General features: G+C 43.9%; 2 protein-coding genes across 2 annotated transcripts in view; both read right to left on the minus strand.

The window, feature by feature from the left end:
- Window positions 1-2,026: 2,026 nt before the first annotated feature.
- irf2bpl (interferon regulatory factor 2 binding protein-like) lies at window positions 2,027-4,622 on the minus strand. The gene has a single exon (XM_007893414.2). The coding sequence runs from the start codon at window positions 4,080-4,082 to the stop codon at window positions 2,076-2,078; it is 2,007 nt and encodes a 668-aa protein (XP_007891605.2). The 5' UTR covers window positions 4,083-4,622; the 3' UTR covers window positions 2,027-2,075.
- Window positions 4,623-18,051: 13,429 nt separating this feature from the next.
- Window positions 18,052-19,097, minus strand: part of LOC121849679 (TALPID3 protein-like) — a 47,492-nt gene continuing 46,446 nt past the window's right edge. Inside the window, exon 9 of the mRNA XM_042338000.1 lies at window positions 18,052-18,107. The gene's annotated coding sequence lies outside the window, so the exon portion shown is untranslated. The remainder of the gene's footprint in view (window positions 18,108-19,097) is intronic.

Consider the following 19,097-nt stretch of genomic DNA (forward strand, 5'->3'; position numbering starts at 1 on the left):
ATTGTTAACATTTCACTAGTCACAAGAGTAACTTTCAAATATTTTATGTTCAGGGAAAGTGCATTTTTTCAGGTTATAGAAACCCAACACTCTAAATATAACAAAAAAATTAACTGTAGCAGTCCACTGGCAGTGCTGTACTTTATTAACCTTGTTTAATGAATACTGTAGTACCATTACTATTGTGATTCTAAACATAATTAGTGATAAAGCTACCAGGAACGTAAACACTGAAAACGTGTAAAAGAAGACAACTGGTAGTTGGAAGTTTTTGTCTCATATAAAGCAAAACAGCATCAGCGCTTTTAAATATGTAATGAAAACAGTAATATTTTGGTACACTAAACATTAAATATTGAACTGTTTGTTTTAAAGCATGTAGGAGGAGGTACATCTTACACAATTATTGTCTTATGATTAAGTTTTCTGAAATAAAACACAGGAATGCAATTCTGCAAACTAATAGTAGAGTTTTTGTTACTCTCCATGGTCCAAGCAGACAGTTGCATTCCACATTCGTTTTTTAAAAAGTCTTCAGTTCAAACTTCTTGCTATTGCCTGGACCACTACAGTTAACTAGCACTGATTTTACACAGTAACATTCAATCACTTTAAAGTGCCTCTAAATGCGGAACAATAGTTACCACAGATTTTGTTTCAGCAGAAATAAAGGTACAACCTGGAACTCATCAAATCTCAGTCCAGAGTCCATAAAAAATGGAAAATCCTGAGTCAGCAGTTTCTTAAATCAACTCAGGTGACACAAATATATGGGCTCTTTGCCAAGACGAGTACATACAGCAATGACATAAATTACTTAATAAGAACGACATCTCTAACAGTGGCTGTAGAAATGTAATCCAGAAATGCTATCAAAGAAATTCAACCATACTCCACATACCATTTGTTCTGCATTTCTTATAGTTCTTTAAAGAAATTGACTAGTCAGGGAGCTTATTAATTGAATTTATTACAATTTATTCAGCTCCAAGGCACATTACAGTCTTCTGTTACTACAGAAATGTATAAAGAACAAACAGAGCATTTTTTTGTCATATACAGTACAGCAATTTGCTCTACTATTTAAAGCATTCGTGCATCCATAAGCCAAAAAAAAAGAAAAAAAAAACACGTTTTATATATATATATATATAAAAAAATTCAGCAGTTCACTGAATCGTAAAATGAAAGATTTGCCCCTTGGAAACTAATAAAAAGAAACCCCTCACCTTTTTTTTAAAAAAAAGTCACTTTGCAGGAGACTATCCCAGGGCTTGTAACGTAACAAGCTTTGTAACCATTTTTTTTTTGTAACGATTTGTTTGCATTTCTGCAGGCGTCAACACTGGCCTTGGCAATTCAGCGAAGTGCATACATTTACAAAAAAAAACACACACACACAACACACACACACACACACACACCAGCAGCGTTAATCGCTAAGTGCTCTGATTCTGTACCGAGCCAACACACTGCCAACCACAGAAGTGAAAGCAGTATTTTAAGCAGTAACCAGTAACATCTTAATCCCTTGGGGGGGGGGAAAAAAACACACACACACACACACAGGTCCATCCTTCGAAATGAAGAAGAGTACATACCTTGTTTCAAAATATAGAAACATAACGACGAAAAATAAAACGGGTGGTGGTTGGTGGTGGGTGGGGAGTGGGGGGGGGGGGGGGGGAGAAGAGAGAAAAAAAAATGGGTCTATACATAAGACTAACTTGTTGGTGTGTGTGTGTGTGTGTGTGAGGGGAGGGGAGGGGGGGAGGAGGAGTGGGGTTTAGTTCTTACTCGCGTTGCTTTTTCTTTCGTTTCAAAAAAATAACTTCAACCCCGAGTCTGAAGCTTTTTCTCTCTCTCTGTCACTCTCTCGCTTTCTCTCCTCTTTTCTTTTATAAAAAAAAATGAAAACGGGTGTGTTGTTGTTGTTGTTGTGGTGTGTGTGTGGGTGGGTGTGTGTGTGGGTGGGGGAGAGTGTGCGGGGGGGGGGGGTGGTGTGTGAGTGAGTGAGTGAGTGTGTGTGTGTGTGGGGGGGTGTGTGTAGGGTGTGTGTGTGTGTGTGTGTTTGTTTACGGGTCCCTTTCTTTCTTGACCTTAACGTCCCCCGCCAGGATGGTGGCGATCTCCCCCTGCATGAAAGCCCAGGGCACGTTGGAGCCGACCAGCGGGCACTTCTCGCCGCTGGGGCAGTAGACCTCGCCGTTGGCGCCCTGGGCCTTGATGCTCTCCCGCGAGCAGGGGAAGCAGAACTTGTGGTTGGGCACCGACGGGCACTGCACGAAGTGCGTGTCCTCCAAGCGTTCGTGACAGATTGTGCAGCACAGCGGCCCGTTGCTGGCCATGGGCGAGTCCGGGATGTTGGGCGGGTGAGCGGCCTCCATGGCGTGCGCGTTCGGCAGGGCCGACCCCGCCGCCGCTGCCGCCGCCGCCGCCGCCAGGGCCACCTCCCCGTTCCTCGACGCCACGCGGCGCTGTCCGCCCCCCGAGGCCGGCGACACGGGGCTGTTGCTGTTCCGTCTGGTGCTGGTGGTCGAGTGGACCGAGTTGCTGCCGCCGCTGCTGTCCTTCGGCGAGTGCGCGTTGCCCAGCGTGTCGGCCACCGACATGAGGGCGGCCATGGGCGACTGGCCGTTCTGGCCGCCGCCGCCGCCGCCGCTGGACTCGGGAGGGCTGGTTCGGTTGGGGGCCATGGTCGGCCCGAAGGCGCCCGACGCCGCCAGGGTGAGCTTCAGGGCTTCGTTCTGTCCGGCCAACCACTGCTGCTGCTGCTGCTGCTGCCGCTCCTCCAGCTTCACGCCGCCCGCGTCCGGGTCGGGCTCGGGCGAGGCTTTCCTCTTGCGCATACCAGTCCTGGAGGAGTTGTTGGGCAGAGACCGGGACAGGTTACACAGGGCGGTCGGCAAAATGGGGCAGTTGGCGTCGACGTAAGACTGGGGCAGCATCTCAGCCGCCACCACCTCCTTGAAGAACCGCACGGTCTCGGGCAGCAGGTCGCCCAGCAGCCGCCAGTCCCCGGAGCTGTGCTTCTTCTCGTACTCTAAGTACTTGAAGCCCGACGACAGCCCGCGGCCGAAGTCCTTCATGCAGTCCTGGTACATCTGTTTGGCCACCCCCGAGGCGCTGGAGAACACATTGGCAGATCCGCTCGGGTACTCGATGTAGATTTTCAACTCGTAGTCCATGCCCGGCTTGGAAATGGCATCGAAAGCGAACACTCTGCCCAGTAGACAGTGGTCCTTCTTGAAGCGCACGTCAAAAGGTGTGCAGTTGGAAAGAGTGATCAGAGTCTCTCGCACTATTTTGGGTTTGTTTGTCCAATCCTCCGAGCGATTCCTTAAACTTTCGCTCAGCTCCGCCAGTGTCTCTGCATTGCGTTGTTTCTCTTTCAGTTCCCTCTCCTGGTCGGTGCTGGAGACGGAACCGGGCCGTTTGTTTACATCGCTCAACGACTGACTGGTCACAGACAGAGAGGAGCCCAAGACGTTGGAAGGAGGGGGTCGGCCGAGCAGCCCGTGCGGGGGGAGGGCGCCCGTCACCGGGCCGTTCAGAGTGGTCTGTGGTAACAAATTAGGGGGGACCGTGACGGGACCCGGAGGCACCAGCCCGTGATTTCTGCGAGAAGAATTGGGGCTCTGTCTGTTGAGTTCGGGAGGAATGTCCTCGGGTTTGGGGAATCCATTGGGTCCATTCAAGCCGTTGGGAAGCCTGCCAGCGTGGGTGATGCCTGGGTACTCGAACCGAGGTCTCTCCGTGGCCAGGGAATAGCGATCGAGAACCGTTTGGGGCGGTTTGGACGAACCGTCAACGTGGTTGAGTTGAGCACTCTCTTTACCTGCAGCCATGGACTGAACTTTGACAGGCGGCGGACCGGGGGATCTCCCATCCTGGAAGCCATGAGCCCTTTTCAACTGCCGGGCCGTCTCGATGACGAATTCGATGCGATCAGCCCCTTCGTAGTTGACACATCCCCTGCACACGGGCTCCGTAAAGTCCCAGATCATGGCCCAGGGCATGCGGGGCAGGTCGCAGAGGTAGCACGACTGTCTCCTGGAGGAAGACACTTGTGCAGAAGACATGGCGCAAAAGAGAGCAACAGCCCCAGCACTAGAAAAGAGCGAGGCTGCGATCCGACTCTCTCGCTCTCTCCCTCACTCGCTCTCTCTCGGTACGGGCTCCTCGCTCCGCGGGTGCGGGTGCGGGAGGGAGCGCGGAGCAAGGCCTGGTGTTCGGCGTTGCGCGAGGCGGCGCGGCGCGGCACGGCTTGTGGTTGGTGCGGCTCCCCGGGCTCGGCTCGGCTCTCCCTCCCTCTCGCTCGCTCTCCCTCTCGGCGGCTCTGAGCAGCTTCACTGCCGACCAGTGCTCCTCCGCCCGTGACGTCACCCGCGCCGCTGAAGAGACACGGTGGGCCGGGGCACCGCGCATGCGCGCCGCCGCATTCCTCCCCCGCGGCCACCGCGCTCTCCAATGTTACATATGTGCGCGATACACACCAACAATCATCTTAAAGCGACACCTCCTCCCACTCTCCAATGTTACATCCGTGCAGCACACACCAGAAATCATCTTAAAGCTACACCCACCCCTCCCTCCCTCCCTCTCTCCCCCCACCCCACCTTCCCCCGTCCAATATTATATATGTACAGTACGCACCAAAACATCTTAAAGCTACATCTCCTCCCCTTCTCCAGGACTCTTAACAACATCCGCCTTTTTTTTCTTAACCAATGCACCATTATTAAGCGATTGCATTTAATGCAACCCGTTTCCATGGCTGGTGGGGGGGGGGGGGGTGGGGGGGTGGGGGGAACATGTTTTTGCATGACTTCCAGCGGCGCGCATGGCAACGTCAACACGCACATTTGCTTCTTTTTTTTGGGGGGGGGGGGAGAGATCTCGGTAACTTGCTTTTGATCCCTTGATCCACCCCCCTCCTCTCCTCCCCCTCCCCCCCCCCCAAAAAAAAAAAATCCTTGCTACCCGTGATGGACTCGGGCTGAATGTTTTGAAAGGTTCGCTGGGCCATGGCTGGTGATGTGGGGACGGATTCTCGGTCCCAACAATGGGAAAGGACAGTTGTAATCTTTACACAGTCAGTCAGTCAGTCAGTCCCACGCTTAAACCTGTATTCGGACCAGTCCGTGCCCGAATGATCAAAAATTGCTCTCGTAATGAATTCAGCAGTAAGCATCTGAACAATGTGCAACACCGAGGGGGTGGGGGGGGGAGGGACAACCTCCCATTAAAGACACCAGATTCCACAACCGGTTCCTATCAAATTCCCATCGCACACGGCCGTGATCGAAATGAGGCGCCTCACTCCAGTATAGTACAGCACTGGCTTCTTTAACTTTAACTGCAGGGGTGTTGGATTACTATAATCACGGTTGCCATGAAGAGGATCTCGTAACGCTTTTATTTTCACTGTCATAACAGTGCAATCGCAAAATGATAATGGAAAAGCATCGTCTCAGCATCAGTTGCAGTGTGAAATCCACAGGCAAACCGCTGCGTGGATGTTATGTCAGCGCCTTGGCGATGCTATCCGTCTCCCTCCCCCCCTCTCCCCCCCGCCTCCCGTGTGCTCCCCGAGGAAGCCTCTGAGCTGCAGCTCACCACCAAAGGCACCGATCCCGCCCCGTGACGCGGGGCCCCGATCTATTTCAGTTCTCCTCTGAATGTCGCAACTCCCCATCCCGCCCCCCCTCCAGCGCTTTGCTTTTGCACCGTGTCACTGAACGCACAGCCATCGATCACCAGACCCTCTGCCTTCGCCGCTTTCAACTCATTGTGTGTGTGTGTGTGTGTGTGTAGAAAAAACGATACTCCACGTAGAAAGCGTCAATCGCCCTCCAAAGCGAACGCTGATCACATTTCGGCTGCACTGCGCTGCACTGCGCTGCGGCTCATTTATAAGCGAGATACTGTATCAGCAGTGAGGCTGACGGGGAAACAGTAAACCCCCAAACAGCTCGGTGTGAGCATAAAAAAGGGGGAATTGCATTAAAATGCATTGATTGAAAAGTGGATACGAATGGGATTATGCCACTTCCCTCCCAACTCAGTGTCCTGTTGTGCACTTTGTGGTGGGTTCGTACCATCAACTAAAACGATTAACTATAATTTGCATGAAAGAAGTTGGGGGCGATATTGTGTTTTGAAGTGGAATGGAGGCGGGAAGGGGGTTGGTCCCCCCCCCCATCCCCCCCCCCCCCCCCCTTTCCCCCAGTACAAGTTAATCATTAATATGGATGTAGAGCCATAAATCTCACAGGGTACGTCAGACGTTAAAATAAATAGAGCCACTTGGTTACTGTTTACTCAAAAGGTGAAGTTTAACTGGAGCTCGTAATGAGTGTAGCACTGGGAATTTAAAAATTAACCCACTTAACTAACAGCAGAAACAATGTGTGTGGATGGGGTGCGGACAGTGGGTGTTTCTCCCTGAACAGTACCAGCCTTGTTCTGTGAGAACTCCCGAGGATTAAGACGGGTTCATATTTACATCCTAATCCGCCTCCTGCTGCTACCCACCGGCAAAGCATCGGCGTTCAGTTTGGCTTCAAATAGTTTCGAAAGTAAAAGTAATTTCTGCGACGCTTATAGCATCAAAGATAAATCACTGTGCGCCCTCCCCCCCCCCCCCCCCACACACACACACACATCCCCAACATAACATAGAAGGAAGAACCTGATCTGTGTGGTACGCACCGCACTCCCTCTCCCACCCGTCTGCTCACACTAACATCCCGACAAAGCTCAATATTTTGCCAGAGTGACCACTGCATTCTGCAGTTTCACACTAAAAAGTTGGTCAAACGGGCAAAGCCAACGTTTATCTCGATTGCTCTGCGTTTCAGTTTTTGATTTTGCAATAAAACTTGGATATCCCACCCCCCCACCCCTCCCTCCCCACCACACACATACATGTGCCGCATGACCTTCTGTGCTGTAAATTTCTACGGTTTGCTCAGTCTAAATGATTGTTGTCCTTAAAGATAAGAGGCATTAAAGCTCCCGTGACACTATTTCAAAAGAGGAAGGCGAGTGTCCTGCCCAACAATCCTCTAACAAAATTGCTCTGGCTGATGCATCGTTGTACTACATTCTCTTACATAATACATAGATACTACATTTTACAGTGAATCCTGGGACGCAATCACCTAATCTTGGGGGGGGGGGGCTACAATGAATTGACAACAACAACAACAACAAGATTCCCTAGAACCACCTAAATCCATACTCTTGTGTATATACATCTAAAATGCTATTAAGTAATAGCAATAAGACAAATTACCAGCTAAGAGCCTTTCATGTCCAGAGGCTATTTCAAAGCTCTTCGCATTGTTTCACCGTGAAGCGTAGTGACTGTATTTTACAGGCAAATGTGGCTGATGTACTTTTTGAACAGTACTACAGAATTTTCAATGTTCATTTGAACACGCAGATTGACCCTCAGTTTGTTGTCTTATGTGAAGGATGCACCTCTGTCAGTGCATCGCTCCTTCAGTACTACACTGGAATTTGCAGCTTAGACTTTGAGCTAAGAGTCCAAATATGTGACTTGAACTCACAACATTCTGACTCAGAAGGAACACTGCTGCCAACTGAGCCAGGCTGCCACCCATGTAAATTAGAGCTCTGTTTTTGGAACCAGAAAGAGGAGGCGTCACAAAAAAACTCTCAAGGGAGCAATGATACAGACTCATTTAAAAGGGTCCAACATTTATTTTAACTGAAAATCATTTTTCCTTCATTGAAAATCAAGGTAACCTTCAAAAAACGACTTAATATTTTAACATAAAGTAATGATAACCACCAACGGCTGATGATCTGCGGTTAATCTGAGACTGTCACAGCGTCAAACACACAGTGAATAACAACAGGATCATACCAATTTCTTTCAATTGTATTCCAATGTGCTGCTTCCAATGCGCTCAACAATGACAAGGTGTAATTTGCAAAGCAGGATAAAGGAAAATCTTAACATGTTGTTGTTGCATATACAGTACTTGCTTGTTGTAGTACACTGCTGTGCGCAATTAGCTGCCGCGTTTCGCCCGCAAAATACAGTCAATCGACTTTACAGTATATTCTGTGGAGCACTTTGAGACGTCTCAATGACGTGATAAGGCGCTTTATCAAATGCAATGTATTATTATTTTTATTATACTGGATGGTTGCATAGGTCATGTACAAATCCTCTTCTACTGTATGTTTTAGTCTAAAAAGAAATCTTTGAACCAATATAGTATTACATTATAACTTTTTTTAGCGAAGTCATTAAATATTTTATTGTTCCTTGAGATAATTTAGAAGACTAGATTCATAATAATAATCCTTGCATTTGATATAGCACTTTTCACGTCTTCTAGACGTCTCAAAGCGCTTCACAGAATATACTGTAAAGTGAATTGACTGTATATTTGTGGGCGAAACTCGGCAGCCAATTGCACACAGCAGTGTCCCACAAACAGTCGTGGTTTGAAAATGACCAATTTATTATTGTTTTCGTTTTTGGAGAGATTATTATTAGGCATGTGGAGTAAGGAATCTTGCCCAAAGTTTCGCCCTGCCTGGAATTGAACTCTGGTCTCTCGCTAGATTTATAAGTCAAAGTGGGGTGTATTTGGAGCTCATTTAAAATTGGAACATTTTACAACAATGGGTCACCATCACAGAAAAAAGGTTTTAGCTCCAGGACTCAAAATAAAGATATGAAATGAGAAACTTATTTTTAAAAAAAGAGTTTGGCAGCCATTATGGGACTGGATAGTACAGCAGCTTTCTCAAGTATGTGTTAATTTATTTCTCTCCTCCCTACTGTGCGTGTATGTGTGTTTGCACTGAAAATTGATTCCTTCCATTTATATCAACAGAGAACACATCTCCATCAGCTCTCCCTTACTGTTCAGTGCAACAGATGATCATCTGTAAAGAGTCAGTGGCAAAAAATGCTAAATTTAACACTGACAAACCAACACAGAGTGCCACTTTCATAGAGTTCAACCCTTAGAAATATCCTTTAAAGTTTGTTGTTCTGTGGCTTGTTTTATTTTATTTTTGTTACACCCATAGAAGTTCTTTGATAGTCATTTTGAAGATTGCCTTAACTATATATTATGAGTCAAAGTAATTGCATCTAAAAATTAGAATAGTTGAAAAGGAGTTAAAGGAGGTTTCAATATTTTGACCACTTCTACTCACAACAACAACTTGCATTTATATCACACTCCTCACTCAGGGTAGCGTCCCAGAGCACTTGACAGTGGCAGAGCACAACTCCGAGCTAGAGGGAGGTGTCCATAGGTCGAAAAAGGTTTTAGTCTCACTTGACATTATTGGGTACTAAATTCCCAAAGCATTCATAACAGTCTTCTTTATAGACAGATTTGAAATACACAGCAAAATATACTTGTACCAATTCTGAATGGAGAGGTACAGAATAAGCAAACCTTTTTAACTTTAACAGCTAGTAGCAGTCGAAATATTCTCTGAAAAGGTAATTGCTTACCAAATGTAAACTCTATGTCACTCCACTATGTTCCCGCCTCTGCAAAGAACCCTCAATTGAATTAGTATAAAATGTTCTATTTCCCACACCAGTCATCCCTCTAGCTTCCGGGTTTATTTTATTCATCAATTTTTCATTTACCATTTTCATTTCGCTAATTTCTCTTCTGCCAAGGGCCTCCCATACACTGTTTTGAAATGGCCAGTGTTCAACCCCCATTGCTATATGTGCTGAGTTGAATCTTTACAATGGTTACTTTGTTGACTTATTGCTGTTTGCAGCTCACCTTGCATCCCTCTGTATCAGTGTCTGGTTTGGATAACCCACTGTCTATCCAAGTTGACCAAATTTAGAAAGTAGCAGAATCAGAATGGATAACAACAACAAGATTACATTTGTATCGCGCCTTTCACGTTGGGAGGACGTCCCAAGGCGCTGGAATGCTCTCCCTGATTGATCACAACCAAGATGCAGTGTATTTGCCTGTAGTCCTGCAGCTCAGTGGTTAGAGCATTCGCTTTGCAAGTGAGAGACCTGAGTTCAATTCCAGGCACAGGGCGAAACCTTGGACAAAGCAAGTTTCCTTACTCCACACGCCTAATAATAATCCCTCCAAAAAAAACTCTACGACTGTTTGTGGGACATTGCTGTGCACAATTGGCTGCCGCGTTCGCCCACAAATATACAGTCAATTCACTTTACAGTGTGTTCTGTGAAGTGCTTTGGGATGTCCTCCCGACGTGAAAAGCGCTATATCAAATGCAAGGATTATTATTATTATTATTAAACACCTGTGGGTGCTTTGGAACTAGAACAAATTGATCATTTTCTATGAAAGATAAAACAAATCATTTCTGAATGTTTTAAAAATGAATGATACCATCAGGAACATGTACAGAGACAAGGAGTTAAAAGGATTCCTTTGCCAGCATTACTTTTTCAAAATTAAACTTAAATGTGAAAAATGTCTAACTTAGAAAATGCATTGAGCAAACTCTTTTCTTTTTCTCTCCATTGTTAGTAAATAGTTTCAGAGTTTTCTGGTTGCCAAGTTGGAAAATGTAATATTTTATCTTGTGTTGTTCTCTTTGTAAGAACTGGTAGACGAGACAGAACTCTGTGTCTACCTGATGTCCAGAAATAAATACAAAGTATAAATTTCCATAACACAGTCAGTGTTAACTACTATACTGAGGCTGATAATGTAAGTTTTGATTTTATTTTTGGATTGAATGGCGAAGTAAATCACCCTTTGTTTTCCTTTCAAATACAACTTTTTAAATTTACCCAAAAAAGAAATTTGCAAGACTGAATAAAATGTTACAAGTGACAGTATTTTCTCTAATACTGTTATAGTTTATCAAGGAAGTGCAGTCAGCTTATACTGTTGTTGGTTGATGTAGTCTTTCTGTGCATTGGGACTGCCAAGCATTTCAACAGCACTATAACCAGAGCAGTGATTGCACTCTCCACCCATGTAGCTGTGGGGTGGGAAGAGGTCTTTGCCCTCAAACACTTGCTTGCCAAGGTTAGCTCTGGTTTCTCCCCCCACTCCCCAACTGAGAGACGGCTGACAGGACAGTGAGCTTTTTAATCAAATCACTGGAAAATGAAAGATTTGCCAGCAGAGTTGCCCAAAAAGTTGCAAAAAAACTAGGATTCAGGGTGAACATTCTGCCTTCCTCCAGTACTATCCCAGAATAAGCCAGCTCCATACTGGGTATTGAAAATCCCATGGAGACTCTCGAATAAAAGGTGCCAAATAAAAACAGAACAAAGCCTAAGTGGAGGCCTTATCTGTATTATGGAGCATGTGTATTAAGTTTGTCCTTGAAGAAACACAAACAAAAAACCAGGTCAAGTAGCAGATTGTTTGTTGGCCTTTCACTTTTGGGATCTGGATTGAAAACCAGCCCAGACAGTTTGAATGAAAGTTTCCTTTCTCTGATGAGTTGTAAGTACTGTATCTTATATAAAGCTTGTTTGGGCAGTCTCAACTGGTTATAAACTGCTTAAAACAACACAAAGGCAGAAATCCCTGAAGTCATAGGGTTTGGGTGTGTTGTGGGAAATGCAAAAAAAAGTAGACTGATGTATTAGGAGGTGCCCTTCTGAGGTTAGAGTTAATAGTGTCATGTTATGAATTTGGCACCAAATTCTTGGTATAATGCTGCCAAATCCAAACTCAGCTCACTTAACTCACCTCCTGTTAGCCTTACTTAAAAAGGTGCTCTGAAATAGGGTAGTAATGTGCCAACTCTAACAACTGGAGCTGGCAAAGGGCTCCAGAAACGGATATACTGTATATTGTGACAATGGAGTCACAAATTCAACCTTTCTCAAGATTGTTTTGAGTACTCACATCAGTAAGCAAATCTAATGTGCGCAGGCAATGAAGTTAGTTTCGCACAGTGACATTCTCTCTTCCTCCGTAAACACTATGAAACTGCAGATACATAGGATCATATACTTGCAAAATACATTTTGTTTCCTCTGCAACGTTCCTCAGGCCCAACTTCAGTCGAGCATCCCCTAATGCACAACATTCTTCCGCAACAGCAATCAGTGGCCTCTTCGAAGATGGTTAAATTAGTAAATTAACTAAACCTATTGAGTGCAATCTGTGACGTTACCTGTATGAAAGACTCTGTGAAGTGCTTTGAGACATTTCAATGTGATAAGGAGTTGCACCAAATGCAAGGATAATTATATTATAATAATGATCCTTGCATTTGATATAGCGCCTTATCACATCTTCGAGATGTCTCAAAGTCCTTCACAGAATATACTATAAAGTGAATTGACTGTATATTTTATGGGCAAAATGCGGCAGTCGTGGATTAAGTGAACAATTTTTTTGGAAGGAATTATTACCCACCGAAAAGCGATCCACCAATCAACTAACAACCGGGTTTCTACTTACTGCTAGGTAAGCAGAGATGTGTGGTGTAAAGAAACTTGCCCACTGTTTTGCTCTGATGGGAGTCACTTGCGAGGCGAGTGCTCCAACCACTAAGCTACAGGACTCTAGCTTAGGATAATAATAATAATCCTTGCATTTGATATAAAGCTTTTCACATCTTCTAGATGTTTCAAAGCGCTTCACAGAATATGCTGTCAAGTGAATTAACTGTATATCTGTAGGCAAAACGCGGCAGCCAATTGCACACAGCAACAACAACAAGATTCCATTTAAAGAGCGCCTTTCACGTCGGGAAGACGTCCCAAGGCACTGGACAGTTGGGTCAGGACCCGAACAGGGGGGGAATGGTCAGGGTGAGGGAAGGGAAGGGAGCGAGGAGTGGGGGAATGGTCAGGGTGAGGGGAGGGAAAGGAGGGAGCGAGGAGGGGGTAGAGAGTCGAGAGGGGAGCTGAAGGCACGGTTAAAGAGAAAGGTCTTGAGACCGGCCTTGAAGGAGGAAAGGGAGGAAGCAAGGCGAAGGCACTGGGGGTTAGAGTTTCAGAGCCTAGGGGCTGAGAGGCTGAAGGCCCGGCCACCGATGGTAGGGTGGTTAGGGCGGGGGATGTGGAGCAAACCTGAGCCAGAGGAACGGAGGGTACGAACAGGTATGTAAGGGGATAGTAGGTCGGAGAAGTAGGAGGGAGCAAGGCTGTGAATGGCCTTGTCAGTGAGGATGAGGGTGCAGTGTCCCACAAACAGTTGTGGATTGAAAATGACCAATTTATTATTGTTTTGTTTTTGGAGGGATTTGGAGGGATTATTATTAGGTGTGTGGAGTAAGGAAACTTGCTTTGTCCAAGGTTTCGCCCTGCCTGGAATTGAACCCAGGTGTCTCACTTGCAAGGCGAATGCTCTAACCACTGAGATACAGGAGACATCTCAAAGTGCTCATGTCACCTATATAATAACTACAATGTACCAAGTGCATTAGGTACACTCTGCTATGTTTACCTATTTATAAGAGCAATAGAGCACTGAATACAATCTGCACAATAGCTACGGCTGGAATCTCAATTGAGATGGCCAATTTCACAGTAATCTTAGTCAAGAGACACTGAAGCCTTTTATCCAATTACTCTGTATTGTATTCAAACTTAGGCTCCAGAGGTGAACGGCCAGTCTAACCCGCTTTACCACCCAATCCCCCTGTTAAGCGAGTTATTTTCAGTGTTACAGATAGAAAATACTAATGTTTCAAGGTCCCAATAGCTCAGAAAATAAATGCACCACAGCAAGGTGTCCAGTTTCAGCCTCTGATTTGGACTGCATTAGCTAATCTCTACAGGGGCAGGAGTGGGGACAATAATTGTCCTCAGCAATTCTCAGACCTTTGACAAGAACTGAAATGTAAAAAGGGGCAAGAATAGCCGGAAAATACACATTTCAATTGCTCGGCTCTGTGGAAGTTAAAATGCTTTACAACAGTTAATAATCCTTATGTCACAGCTTACCACATTATCAAGCTATCATAAAGCGCTTCACAGGATTTACTGTAAAATGTGGGGACTGTGAATTTGTGGGCAAACACAACAGTCAATTTATGCACAGCAATATCCCACAAACAACCATTAAGTGAATGACCAATTTTATTTGGGAATTTCAGTTTGGACACAAGGAGAATCTCTTTGTTGAACAGTGCCATGGGATCTTCGATTCAGTTGAATGTCTCATCCAAAAGACGACACCTCAGACAATGCAGTGCTCCCCCAGTCTAGACTATGAGCTCATATCCCCGATGTGGAGCTTGAACCCACAACCTTCTAACTTCAGAGGCGAGAGTGCTACAAACTGAGCCTCTGCATTTGCAGGGGGAGATCAAGGAAGAGGACTGGAAGTGATTGTAGACCCATTACTTACAATCGCAGTAAAATGTAGGAAAACAATTTAAAAGAAAGTAAACCAAATGCTGGCACACATTGCTGTAACCAATACAAGTACCCACAGACTCTAGGGGGCGAATGTCAGATGAAATGTGGATTAGCTCTGGTCACCACCGTTTCAAAGATGTAGTAAACACGTTTTCAAATACAAAATTACATTTATATAATGCCTTTCATGCCTGGAGGACTTCTCAAGGTACTGGACAGTCAAGGATTTTCACATGAGCTGGGGGGGGGGCAGGGAATTGGGATTCAGGGAAGGTGGAGGGCAGGGAGAGTAGAGGATGGCCGAAACTCGTGTTGCAATGACAACTTGCCGTAAAGAGACAAAAAAGACCAACAGCAAACAAACAACGAGAATTATGTGGACGCTGGAGCTGGCAAAGGTAAAGATAATAACAATCCTTGTATTTGATAAAGCGCCTTATCATGTCGTTGAGACGTCTCAAAGCACTTCATAGAATATATTGTAAAGTAGATTTGCTGTGTATTTTGTGGGCGAATCACGGCAGCTAATTGCGCACAGCAGTGTCCCAAATATGTACAAAGATGCACAAGAGATAGAGAATGAAAACAGATGGCAGAAAAAAGACTATGAATGAATGAAGGAGGTGGGTAAGAAGTTAACTTAGTCAGGAACACATGGAGACGGTAGAAGAATAATGAGCTAGGGATTGAGCATAGTATCCAGTGCCCCCTATATGTGCAGTTTGGATATGCATAGCGAGTACTAAGACTCATCCTTAAACCACAATTAAATAATAAAATAAAGTGTACTCATGTTACTGTTGAGTTATAATGAATAAATAACGTGAAAACATTACGAATGTTAACATACTTTTTTTGAAGAGAGGAATGAATTTGTGGAAATTTGGAAACGTCATTAATGGGAAACGTCATTAATGGGAAATAGAATATTTTTTCCCACTTCATAACTAAATATCAGGATCCAGTGATCCCAAACAATTATGTTATGGGTCACAGGCATTACAAAGCTCCATTTATTTTGCTGCAATAAACTCAGAAAAACATTCTTCAAAGCATCAGAGTGATTTTTTTCACTTCATATTCCAGTCATTTTTATAATATGAGTGAGATTGTCAACCTAGTCTTATTTGAAGGCAAATTATGGACAGTTTTGCATAAGGAGACTTTGCCCATTTGGCACTGGATGGAAACTGTCAAATCTCATTCCATCTAGGATTCTTACAGCCAATTCCGATAAAAACAATTCCATCAATTTGACTGGATTCAAACACAGATCACAGAGATGAAAGGACAGTGTGCCAACCCACGCACTCTCCACCAAGAACATGCCTCAGCAGTATCAATATTAATACAAGGCAAATATATTAATTCGTATGTAAAATGCTTATGCACGACAAAAATACTAAAATGTATTAGGATAGAGAGCAGAGTAGAAGCTGTATTGGGTGGTTGAGGTTTTGCCACAGATTATTTATATAATCAGGAAACATAACTTGCTATGAATAGCCTTATGTTTCACCACACGCACAGGAAAGAGGTGCAAACTTAAGCCATTCCTTGAACCTTAAAGCCACAGCGAAATATATTTACCCTTCTACATGCACTAAACAAATAATTGATCTCTCCACGTCTCACTCTGACACAACACTGCATCTCCAATCTCCATTTCCAAATCCAGTGCGTACGATTTTCCATTCCTGTGAGCTCTAATTTATAAGCTGCCAAAACTAAACCAAGTTCAAACAAGTTGCACCCCCAACTCGAAAATGTTTAGCAAAGAGATGGCCAAAAGCGGTATCCCTGCTTCTGGCCTCTAGCAGAGATTGACAGCATTTGAAAACCAACCAAAGCATCTATGTTCCAATTTCACAGTGTTTACAAGGAGAAGAAAATGAAGGCAAGAAGAATGTGGCTAAAAAGCAAACTGTAAAACATGGAAAATGAATACACGTAAGTCTCATAATTAACAAGGAGTTAAATATCTGGTTCACAACCAGATCCTGAAAATAAATGCTTTCTATATGTAGGCACACAATGTAAAGTAGTAGTCACTGTAGTTGAAGGATTTCAAGCAATTCAGCACATGCTGGATATAACATTTAAAGTAAAACACTGGATAAATCGAAATGCACAAAACCGGAGATATTTATCAAGGAGCAAAGAAAAAAAAGTAAAGAACAAAGTCAATGATTATAGTGATTGATTTCTCTGCAAGAGATTAACCTATCTTTTAAGGAAACATAACAATTTCTGAACCTCCTTTAATTAAAGTGTACACACTAGAGTTTGGAAAAAAAANTGCTTGCTTCATCTACTTGGCAATGGATGAAGTAAGCATAGCCAGCATAATTAAAAAGGCAGTGGATGAAAACATGGTCAGCATTGTTCATTGAATAACTAATGTCGTAAACATGCTCAGGATTGCTCAAGATTGCTCAATATACTCAGTCTCATTAAAACAGCAAAAGGCAATGAACAACTCTTTAATGGTGCAGCACAAACTAGCAAATACTTTGCCATAGATAATGGAGTTGGTTTTATACAACTCATTTATTTGCAGTTTATGCCAGGCACAATTCTATTCAACCTTTTCCATGCTGCCTGAGTAACGGGCAATTTTCAGTCCATTTGTACCAAAAGTTATTGAATAGTCGAGGAAGAAAAAGTAGACACTCTTGATTTCTATGTTGTTTGAAAAGCCTTGCATTTTTAGCCAGTAAGCCCTTTCCCCAATAATCAACCCGTGTGCATTCAGCCGCTGTTGACACAGTCCACCAAAATGCCACCTCGACTTTAAGTTCATAAGGAAGAGAAAGGTCATTTGCATCTACTTTGAACAAACTCATAATATCAGTCTCCGGAGTTTCAGCTAAAAACAAGGAAGACAAACCAAGAGAACAATCTACACCTTTTCAGAAATGTATTCATTTAGGAAATAGATTTTAAACTATCAATTTCTTTACGCTCATTAGACCACAAAGTGCAACTGTGTAATAATGGATGGGTGTTATATTGGCCGAGATCAATCTTTTCCGTTATTGAACAGGCACAAAAATCTCTATCAAAGCATTTATTTCAAACCAGTATCCTTTCAGCCATCTTGTTAACTGTGCTGGATGGCCACAAGAGCAAATTAAAAACCACAATCAGCTTCATGGGTTAATTTTTAGCTTCCGCTAAGTACATGGAAAATTGCCAATTGAAGAATGATGGGAAATGAAACCTCGCCAAGTACAAACTGCCAGCATTAAGCAGTCCTGACAGCTCTGCTTCTTATAAACTTGGCAGCAGTTCAAAGTGCTTTTTCAATTGAAATGCTGGAGCCTTGCCATGTGCATGCAGATTTGCTTTGCCTCTTCTCATAAGGAACTGATAAATGCCGTTATAGTAACCATGGAAACGCAAGGATATCAGAATGGCCTTGTGATCTACAGCCTCCTGTCTCTTTGGTTTCTCGATAGTGAAAACACAGCACCAAATCAAGTAAGATTCTGGGATTGTACAACACATGTGTACAGCAGTCGAAAGGTTTAAACTCAGAGAAACTCAACAGCTCGCAGCTGGAGGATATATCCTCAGTTAATTCCTATTAAGGAAAAAAAAAACTATTGCTGTGGTTGTGCGGCTAACAGTTTTTTTTACCTGGATCTCTCTGGATGTCTGCCTGCAGTTGCCATGACAACACCGATCTCTTCAGTATCAGTCTTTCTTGCTGGAGTTTCCTGATGATTTAGAATCTCTTCCAAAAAATTCCCATTTCCTGTAGTAACAGAGGGTGGGGGGGGAAAAAGTTCTATTAGCTTTCACAATCTGCTAGAGTAAGCAAATAATCTGGTTACTCCAATCATCTGAAAATCTAGGTCAAGGGACTAGAGAGTCCCTTGACCTAACTGAAAATAAACCGTAAACTTTATTTAATTGTCCTAGCTTTAATGACATTCATTTGCCATAAATACATCTCCTGGGCAGCAAGACCAACAATTCCCCTCAAACAGCATCATAAATAATTGTTCCGCACTTGTATCAAAGGTGCAATTTATTTGATTTAACTTACATTTCCAGTGGGAGGGAAAAAGAAAAATCTAGATGTTAACACATTAGTTTCCTTAACGCTATCACTTGAATGTTTCTGGTTCTTACTTGAACCAGGAGTAGCTGAAATCCTGCATTTAGCATTCATGTAATATAATCTGTTCATACTGGTATGAGGAGTTGCTTCATTTAAAACTCCTATAAGTTCCAGCAACAATAACTCTAAACTGCCCCGTTTGCACAGCACCACACAGTGGCATCCTGACCAAATGTTGAAATTTAGAGTATTTGGACAACTTTGATTTGAAGCTTAAAGACCCGATTCACAATTTTTAGTGCAATGGCTCCAATTTTCAGGATTCCTCGGCCCTCTCCTTCCTTTTTGTGCATTTTTTTCTTTGACAAGCGCAAGCTTAGAGAAGTGTTCCACATGAGCTCTGTGTTTCCCACCTCAAATACTGACCTTTTCAACCTGCCTGCTTAAAACTGCACATGCTCGCGCTCTAATGGAGGAAAACGTTTGAGTGCAAGCTACCTAAGGGAAACTGGATCATCTGCCCTGATTTAAGGTCAGAATGTTGGTACGTACGCAACAGTATTATTTTGGAATAAGTTCTGAACTGCACAATTATCAGAAGCTATAATTTGTGTACTCAATTCAAAATGGGAGAAATCTCAGGAGCAAATGGCAAATCCACTGCATAAACTGCAAACTACA

This window comes from Callorhinchus milii, unplaced genomic scaffold (assembly GCF_018977255.1).
Source record: "Callorhinchus milii isolate IMCB2004 unplaced genomic scaffold, IMCB_Cmil_1.0 Scaffold9, whole genome shotgun sequence".
NCBI classification, from domain to species: domain Eukaryota; kingdom Metazoa; phylum Chordata; class Chondrichthyes; order Chimaeriformes; family Callorhinchidae; genus Callorhinchus; species Callorhinchus milii.